This window comes from Fonticula alba (assembly GCF_000388065.1).
Source record: "Fonticula alba strain ATCC 38817 unplaced genomic scaffold supercont2.5, whole genome shotgun sequence".
Lineage (NCBI taxonomy): Eukaryota > Rotosphaerida > Fonticulaceae > Fonticula > Fonticula alba.
This window is the reverse complement of record NW_009242975.1, coordinates 2,035,582-2,044,978: the sequence shown is the minus strand read 5'-3', so window position 1 is coordinate 2,044,978 and position 9,397 is coordinate 2,035,582. Positions and strand designations below refer to the sequence as shown.

General features: G+C 69.3%; 1 protein-coding gene and 1 non-coding gene across 2 annotated transcripts; one reads left to right on the top strand and one right to left on the bottom strand.

The window, feature by feature from the left end:
* Positions 1 to 1,969: 1,969 nt before the first annotated feature.
* H696_03614 lies at positions 1,970 to 2,042 on the top strand. Its single transcript has one exon. It is a non-coding gene; the product is annotated as a tRNA-Arg (tRNA).
* An 850-nt stretch (positions 2,043 to 2,892) lies between these two features.
* Positions 2,893 to 8,098, bottom strand: H696_03613 (hypothetical protein; the record flags this gene model as incomplete). Its single annotated transcript, XM_009497485.1, has 11 exons — positions 2,893 to 3,762; positions 3,882 to 3,987; positions 4,158 to 4,432; positions 4,561 to 4,799; positions 4,934 to 5,279; positions 5,504 to 5,885; positions 6,003 to 6,205; positions 6,359 to 6,568; positions 6,700 to 7,290; positions 7,740 to 7,821; positions 7,914 to 8,098. The coding sequence occupies 11 exons, from the start codon at positions 8,096 to 8,098 to the stop codon at positions 2,893 to 2,895; spliced, it is 3,489 nt and encodes a 1,162-aa protein (XP_009495760.1).
* Between the last annotated feature and the right edge of the window lie 1,299 nt (positions 8,099 to 9,397).

The window sequence follows — 9,397 nt, the reverse complement described above, 5'->3', positions numbered from 1 at the left end:
CCCCCCCCCGGCGCCCCCGTCCCCGCCACCCCGGGCCATCATTGGGCATGCGCCCTCCACATGGCCCGATAATGAAATACAATATGCTCGTTCAAGCCTACTCATTAGCCCCCCCCCTCCCCTGCGCCCCACGGCCGGACACGCGGGGCTCCTCTGCGAACTGACGGCCTTGCGCACCTGCCCCTGCCTCTGCGTCTCGCTTCGGGGGGCGATGCTCGGCGGGGCCCCCGTCCCCGGGAGAGCATGGCCCCCCGCTGGCCGGCCCCAGCGCCGGCCAGGGTGACAGCAGGCCCGGCCTACTCGTTGGCTCCCCGCCCTCCACCAGCGCTCCGAGGCCTCGGGGGAAGGGGAGGAGGGGAGCGCACACCTTTAGGCTGGTAGCCGGCCCCGGCGCGTTGGCCTTGCCCTGAGAGACGGCCGGCCGCACGACGGCAGCCCATTCGGTGCCCTCTCGCCCGGGCGGCGAAAGCCAAGGGCGAAAGTGGGGCCCCTCTTCGCCCTCCGCTGACGCTCGGATCAAGGGCAATGGACCGGGGCCGCCATTCCCGCACAGCCGGCAGCCGGGTCTGGCCTTGCGCATGTCGTGGCATACCTCCCGGACCGGTCCATCATCGCCGGGCGGCTGGTGCATCATCTCCCCGCGGCTTTCGCCCCCCCCCCGAGGTGCCCATTAGCCAGCATCCTCCTCCTCTTCGGACCCAGCTCTCCCCCTGTGGGCAACGACACCATCGGGGGCGGGGAGCGGCGAATGCCGGGCCGCTCTGGGTGCGTGCCTGTTGCCCAGCACAGCCCTCCCGCCCCGGAGCTGCTCTTGTTCACCGCCCGGGGCGGGAGCGCCAGCCCGGTGTGCATGCCTGTCGGCCTGCCTCTCCCGCTCCGCCCCCGCTCGCGTATCCGTGTGCGCCCTCGCCAACAGTGTCTCGGCGGTCATCCCTCGCCGGCATCCCCCACCCCCCGCCCCGCCCGAGCGCCCTGCCGGGCCTTTGCGTCATCGGCTTTCGCCTTCGCGAGCAATGGCGATCCTGTGCCCGGTCCACTTGGCCCTTGGGGGGCGCCGCACACAAACACACACGCCCGCGAAGGACACCCCCCGCCTGTCGGGACCCGGGCCCGCCGGCGCCCGCACATGCCCTTCCCATGCTACGGCGCGCGAACGTTCCCGGGGATGGAGATTCACGGAATCCCGCTTGTCGGCGTGTTCGCGCCCGTCGGCGACAAACGGTTTGGTCCCCGGAGCACACATGGGCCGCAGCGGTTCGCTGGTGTCCCCCTCCCCTCCCCGGTCCCAGCCACTGTCACCGTCGTCATCGTCCGTCGCCGGGCGCCGGAGGCACACCTACGCACTTGCCCCCCCCCCCCCCGTGCACGTGCGCATCCCGTCGTGGGGATGTTGACGCCCACTGGCGAACCCGAGCAAATGACCGTGCGCGCGCGCGCGCGCGCGGAGAATACATGCACACCCCGACGCACACACGATGGCGGCGCATCCCCAGTGTTGTGACACCCACACGGACACAGGCGTGCGTGTAAGCGCACCTTGAAAAACACCCGCCCGGCCCCGCCGATGCGGCCCCCCCCCCCCCCCGGCCATCGTCGTGTGCCCTTCCTCCGGCCCTCCCGCTCCCGCATGCCCTGACACGCCTGGAGCGCGGCGCCAAGGGCGTTCTGACCAGGCGCCGTATGGCCCCCCAGTTGTTATGGACGGGGGGGGGGGGGGCGGGGCGTGTGGATCCTCCTGCCGGGGAGGCTGGCCAACGGCGACCACGCCCACACACCGGATGTAACTGGCGCGACTGCATGCAGCGATATCCCGCAAGACACAATTAAGACAATGTCATTCACGCCATTTTCGGGCTGAGATTTGTCTCTGCATGGACCAAGTTCGCGGAGCGCCCAGTCCGCATGTGTCGGCCCGGCACTCGAGAAAACCGTCCTGCTTAAAAGCCGCTTTTTGAAAGCTCCCCACACCAACCGAATGGCGAAGTGGATAACGCGCTCGCCTCCGGAGCGAGAGACCCTGGGTTCGATCCCCAGTTCGGTTGACTCACTGAGAGCCCCCTCCTCAGGAGGGGGCTCCGTCATTTTTCTTCCTTCTCCTCCTCCTGGAAAGAGGATCCTCCCCGATTCGGTCCATTCTCTCTTCCACCGGAAACCCGGCAGGGGACCCTCCGGCTGGCCGCTCCCTCCGATCTGTACTCTGCACGACGAGGCCACCTTCCCGCCCTCTGGGCTGGCACCCGCCATTGTGCGAGACGCCGAGCCACCCGGGGGCACATTCGCCGGCATGTCCGTGTCTCTGGCGTCTCCCCCCGGCCTCGGCTCCCGGATCTTGGGTCTTCCGCGCCGGGTACCGACTGCTGACATTGTTGTTTGCCTTGCCGGTCGTGTGCCTCTTGGCCGGGTTGTTTTCGACCCGGTCTTTTTGCACGCCTCCACTGCCCCGACTCGCCTCCACTGCCCCGACTCGCCTCCACTGCCCTGACTCGCCTCCACCGCTCTTGCCCCCATCTGATGGTCTTCCCCCTGCTTTGCCCTGGGCCTTGTGCTTGTGTCATTATTGCAGGGGCCATCGTGGCCGGCCGGTCGCTTCCAGAAACACATCCGCCCAGGCAATCACCATTCAAACCGGCGGACGGGGACCAAGCAAGCCAATGAGAGATAGGTAGCATTCGGCGAAATGGGCCGACGCCCCCCACCAAACAGCCATACCTCAGGCCGGCCACACACACACACACACACACACACACCCGCCCCCAGTACCGCCGCCCTTGCCAGGCCTGCGCCAAGATGGTGGCGTGTGGTCTGTTTGCTTGCGTTCTATTTTAATCCCCCCTGCGGCGCCCCCTCTGCGGGGCTTCCTCGTCCGTCCGGCATTCCGCCGGCACCGGGGCCTTACTCGGGGGCCAGCTCGCCGAGGCACGCCACGGCCGCTCGCTCGATGGCCGCCGCCGTCCGGGTAAAGCCCCCCACTCGGGCCGGGTCCAACACTCGAGCGATGTCCTCAAAGCTGGTCACCGGCATGCTGGGACGTTCGGAGGCCAACCGACGGAGGGCATTCACCCGGCGCACCCCGAGCTCCCGCGTATTGGCCAGGCACCACTCGCATGGGGCCGGGTCGGTGGCGCCCCCGGCTGCCATCTGCTGTGGCGGAACTCGCCCGGAGGAGTCCACATCCGAGATGACCGGCACGCCCATGCAGGCCAGCTGGTGCAGGGCCTGGCGGACCCCGGCCGCGGCCTCCATGGCCAGCGGGCCGATCGCAGACGCACCGGCCCCACGCTCACGCACCTCCCGCAGTTGCGGCGTGATGCGCACGATGAGGCCCGGCTCGCGGGAGCCGGCTGCCAGCAGCTCCAGCCGGGCCTCGCCGCCGAGGCACACATCAGTCATGTCGCCGGCCGCCAGCCCGTCGGGCCCGTCAGCCTCCAGAAGGTCGTGCGTTCGACGAAGGGCATTGAGCAGCACCCCCAGGGCATCATACATGGCCAGAGCCAGCCCCTGCCCGGTGCCCGGTGCGGCCACCACCCCGGCGGCCAGGTGCGCCCGCCATCGATCGCGCTCGGCCTTCAACAGGCCCCGGCCCCGCAAGGCCCCGGTCACCTCGTCACCCAGCGGCTCCAGAAAGAGGGTCATCTCCAGGGTCAAGGGGATGAGCGGCGCCACGGGCGAGGCGCTCGCGTCCAGCTGCTCCCTTTCCCTCCGGGCCATGCATGCCGTCAAATTCTGGTCCATCCAGTCAGCATGTTGGCTTGCCGGCATCCCCTGGTCCGAAGGTCGCCGGCCATCGGGAGCAAAGGGCAGACTAAGGAAGAAGACGAAAAGAGCCCAGAAACCACCCACCTCCCGCACCTGCCCTCCCCCGCTGTGACTGGCACACGCACCGCCATGTCCCGGAGAGAGGACGACCATGTCAAAAACATATCGGCCGCCGGGCGCGCCGGGCGCCGTGCAGCGCGCTCGCTCCCGGCGCTTGGCAGACGCAGAACTCTGGCGTAGTAGTCAGCTGGTTAGCAACAAAAACAGCATAAGTAGCGGCAGCAGCAGCAGCAGCAGCAGCAGCAGCAGCAGCAGCAGCAGCAGTGGGCGAGGGCCAATCGACAGAAAGGTCCAAATGGGGGAGATCCCCCAAGTAAAGCACCGATCTTCATCGCTCGTACCCGGTCATGCCGCCAATGCGGAACTTCCCATTGCCGATGAGCTTATTCCAGGCGCCAGTCAGGAGATCGCCGCCGGGGGGGCTTGAGGCGGAGCGCCCAGGCCCCGGCCCCGGCCCCTCCGCCGCGGCCGACAAGTCGAATAGCATCTGGTGGTACTCCTGCGTGAAGCGCGTGCGGAGCTCCTTCTCCAGAGCCCGCAGGATTGATCGCCCGGTGTGCCCTGACCGGATGGCATACACCCAGGCGTCCAGTGTGCCGGTGTGATCCAGGGCCACCTGGTCGGCGGGCAATCGCGTATGAGAGCGTGCGTGCGTGCGTGCGTGCGTGCGTGCGCGTTTCCATGTCAGCCATGGTCGGTCCATTCGTGGGCATGGCGTTGCCAGGGAGGGGGATGTGCATGTACCGTGGCATCGGCCTCCGGGTCCAGCCCGGGGAAGACACCACCCGTAAGCAGCCGCGTGGCCAGGGCGTTCTGAGGCACGACCAGAACGCTGTGCTCGCGGTTGAGCGCCCGCATGACCGTGTCCAATGTGGCCAGCTGGACCGCCGCTCGCAGGAGTCTGGCCACCCGGTCATCATCTGCCTCGGGGGTTGCGTGAAGGACGTCGCGTGAGACACAAGCCTGGGCAGCAGCATCAGCAGCTGGAACAGCGGGACCAGCGATCGCAGAAACAATGGAAGGGACAAAAGTGGCACATGTGGACCGGGCACTATCTCGGCCGCCTCGCCTCCTTCGCAGCCTCCTCCGACGCCCTGGCTGTCCTGGTCACACGCACACTTCACTTCGCCAGTGTCCAGTCCCCGGAGGAAGGGCTCCGCCACGCCGAAGGACACACGAGCCAGCGGGTCAATGTACAAGCCGGCAGAGCCCCGCGGAGGGGCCAGCAGTAGCCACATCGGGGACTGCTCTGTGCCGTGCGGGTCAGCGGCCATGCCTACCAGGGGCCAGCCGTTTCCCGGCAAATCGGCCAACAGCACCTCGGGCACGCCCATGCGCCGGCCTGCCAGGCGGGCCTGCTCGGCCGGGGGAGCCCCGGCGGCTAGATACACCGCGGACTTGGCCGCTTCGGCCGGTTCCGGCACAGCCGGGTACGCGACAACCACAAACCCCCGATGGCCGGCCTGGACACCGGCCCCCCCCCCCAGAGCACCGGCCACCGGTCACAGTCGGGCATCAGAGGCGTCCGAGGCGAAGGGGTAAGTTCATCGGCCCGAAAAGAAGGATGCAAAGGGAGGGGGAGGAGGGCGAGGTCATCGCGCGCCGGTCGCCCCTCCCGATAGGGGCCACAGAGCAAAGGGTCCATTGGCTGCTGCTGCTGCTGACGAAGTGTGTCGGATGAGCGCACCAGAAAGATGCTGCCATCAAAGTGCCGGGAATTCCGCTCTGCCAGGGTGCACTCCGGACCGAAGCCCCCGCCGGACAGCGTGCACATGGTGGTGCCGCGGATTTGTGGCTGCCCGGCGGAGAGGGTGTGCCGTCCGACCAGCGACACCCCATCCTCGGTGGAGGGGGCGGCCGCGCGCACCCGACCAGGCGGGAGCAGTCCCACCATCGGGGGCCGCCACATCCCCCGGCCCTGGGGGAGGGTCCACGCCAGTGGCTGCACAACGAAGGTAGTCCTCGATGTGAGGCCCAGGGCGGCGACCGCCGTGGCCGGGCCCGCCCGCAACAGCCCGTCCTCCATCGGCGGGCCCAGGGCCAGGGCCAGGTTGAAGTCATTCCCCTCGCTGGTGTTCGCATGGGCTTCCTGTCAGTCGGCAATCCCTCCTTCGGGGCGAGGCCCTCAGCGGCATGGCTGCACGGGGCAGGCAGCTCTCCCTCCCCCCTGGGCCGGATCGACATACCGCCGGGTCGATTCCCCGCGCACCCCGTGCGAGAAGTGCACCGCATTCAGGGCGGCCGTCAGGTCGACAGTGACCACTGGGACCGGCTCGGCGTCCGGCCCGGACGCCCGGACAGCCAGGCGCCCGGCCCAGGCCAGTAGCCAGGTGTCCCATCGAACGCGCCCGGCCACGAAGGGTGGCATAACTTGGGCGATCTTTTCCATCTGCTCGGACCGCGGCGCCACAGCTTGGGTTAGTGGACGCGGGGGCATTCCCCAGGGCGGGCAATTCCAAGGAAGGGAGGTGTGACCGGGCAAGGGTCGCCCGGGTGCCGGGTGATGGGGGCAGCCCCGGGCAGGGCATGCCGGCATGCGTACCACCGGATGCGATGCCAAGAAGTAGTCGATGGCCGAGTCGCCATGCAGGGCCGCCCGGCTGCTGGCAACCAGTCCCCGCAGGGCGCACTGCGCCGGGTGCAGAAGCTCGCCCGGGCTGCCGGCTGAGCAGGTGTCCCGGTCGCGGCCTGGCCCGGCAGATGGCATGCCATCCAACAAGTGGGGCAGGTCCAAGTTCACGCGCTGCCCCACCTGGAGCCGGGGAATGGTCAGTGCTTGCGGCGGGCAACCCGGCAGCCCGGCCCCCCGGAGGCCGCATGTGTCCCTTCCTCCGGGCCCCGGGGAAAGGGGGCAAAATACCAGAAGGCCCCCTTGCGACGCACCCCGAAGAACGCGCGCCCGGGCAGGCGCCGAGCCACCCACCGGGCAATGCGCCCGACCGCACGGCCGGATTGTGTGAAGCCGATGTCTCCATTGGCGAACAGGTAAAGCGCCGTGGGTTGGCCACCGGGGCTGGTGGCCGCGGCCGAGGCATCGGCGAACAGACAATCCAAACGCGGCGCCGCCAGATGCCCCTCACACGGGATGGGCCGGCACTCGACCAAGCCAATGGTCAGGGGGCTCGCGGCGGCGGCGGCGGCGGCGGCACCCGCCTCCTCGACCGGGGCCATGCCCTTCAAGGATCGAAGTGAGCGCGGGCCAGGGCCGGCCGTCGAATCCGTGTGCCCCTGCGCGAGGTCCTCATCCCATTCGTCCCGCGGGGAATATCCGTCCCGGCGGGTCAGCCGCCACCAATAGGCCGGAGGCGTCTGACGAGGGGCGCGGCGCCACCGAGCCGGAGCATCCTCCACGGTGTAGTCCCGGGCCGGGGTCAGGGCCGGGAGCAGCACATCAGCCATCAGGGTGTCGCACGAGCGTCGGCTCCCGTATATCAGAAGTCGGGTGTCGGGCCCCATGGCAAGGAGGCTGTTGCCCTTCACATGGTCAGTTCCTTGCGCGGGGAAAGAAGACACAGGCGGGGGCGAGGCGGGCGGGAGGAGGGGAGAGCGGCAGGGCGACATGCAGCCCGGAGACACTATCCTCCTCTTCGATGGGTTAGATGCACTCCGGGCGCGCACCTGCTCACTGCGTTGTATGTGCTCAGACACCGGATCCAAGTTTCAAAGTTGTCGCGCCGACATTGAAACCCCCTGGTCGGGGGGAGGCGACGGCACCGCCGCCGCCGACCCGACCCGAGCGGCTCGTCGAGGCACGTTGTCTCCACTGTATCGTGGATGTCCTGCAAGTGGGCGGCAAGATGGGCCAGCCATGGCCGGGCCCGGTGCCCGGTGGCATGTGTGAGCAAGCCTTCTCCCCGCGGCATACTGCCGACCTCCCGGCCTATGCCCCCCCTCCCCCGCCCCCCGTGCGCCGCAGGGCGCACCTTCAGCAAGGTGAAGACTGTCAAATGGTGGGCGCCACTGTGAGTGCCACCAGATTGTGCGCCGGGCTCTTGCCCACCGAGTCTGCCCAGCAGGCGTCCGGGACGCGGAGCCACGGTGACGGGTAGTTTAGTGACCGGGCGGACGATGGCGCTGGGCAAACATGGCATTCGCACCTGGATCGAAGGTTCATTGGAGGCAGCGAAATGGCCGGCAGGTTGGCCCAGAGTATCAAGACCATGACCGCCAAGAGCAGGAGGCGCGCCAGTCGGCCGCGGGTGGATCTTGAGCGGTCGGGCGTCAGACCCCCGGGAGCCGCATGCAACGGGAGAACCCCGCCGGGCTGCCGGGACTTCTTCATGCCGGGGGTCCCTCGGGGTCGGAAATGGTCGTGGTGTTGGCGAGGAGGAAAGTGCGCGGTGCCAAAGGCCAGGTCAGGGCAAGGAAGGTCTGGAGAGGTGCACGGACGAGGAATCGGAGGAAAGTCGTTGAGGAGCCCCGAGGCCCGAGGCGGGTCTGGGCGCTGCCTCCTGCTCCATTCGCGCCTGCCCTTCCGCCCGGTGCAACAAGATGGTCGTGTGCAGGTTAACACACGAGCACACCCACGCGCGAGCGCACACATCCCCCTTGAAAGTGGGCAGGCCGAATGCCGACAAGTTCCGAGCGTCTCCCCCCCCCCCCCCCCCCCCCCCCCCCCCCCCCCCCCCCCCCCCCCCCCCCCCCCCCCCCCCCGATGCCGCTCTCCCTGTGGCTTCGACACGGACTTGCGCCCGACACTCTCACGCACCTGCCACCGGGGGACGATCTGTCCTCGGCGCCCGGGCCCTCGGGTATGCCGCCCGTGTTGTGGGTAAAGCCCGAGAGCGCACGTGTGGCAGGATCACATGCAGGATGGGTTGGCACTTGGATGGTAGCGGGCGTGGGCCCCTCTCTCGTTTGCTTGCCAGCCCCGCCGGGGCCCCCAGATGCCGGGCCCTGCCTCGAGCGCGGAAAGGCCCTGACCACGGCGGGGGCAGGGGGGACGGGTTCTTTTCCCTGGGCCGGACCGCCCGGGGGAGGGGGGGACACGGGGATCTGCCCGCGCACCAAGGCGCGCCTCTCCGGGCTCGAGCCCTGGCGAGAATGGAATGTGTGGGGTGGATAAATTCCCAGCCCGGGGGCCGGGGCCATTCATGGCCCCGCGTCCATTTCCCCCCCGCTGTTCCTTGCGCGGGGCCGGGTGGCTGGGGCTGCGGCACGGTGGAGTGCAGCAGGCTCGAGGCCCGGGCCCCAGGGGAGCGCGCATGCGCAGGGACCACCACGCAGTTGGCGGGTACCAGGCGCCCGCCGTCGGGGGTATCACACTGGACCGGAAAGATATCGGCGCGCCCGGCCCGGCCCGGCCCGGCCCGGCCCGGCCCGGCCCGGCCCCCCACCCCGGGGGGAAGGTTGGGCAGGGGTATGGTCCCGAGGATCGGTGCATCCGGCCGAGCTGGCGATCGGCGCTGCTAGACACAGTACAGGGGCGGACTGCTTGCCCCGCCCCGCCCCGCCCAGACCTTTCTTATGGACACTTCCGGGGGGGTGGGGGGGGGGGCACACTATCTCCCCCTGGGCCGAGCCAGTCGCGCGGTGCGTTCCGGGCCCCGGGCGCGCGTCCACATCCCGGCGATTATCTCGG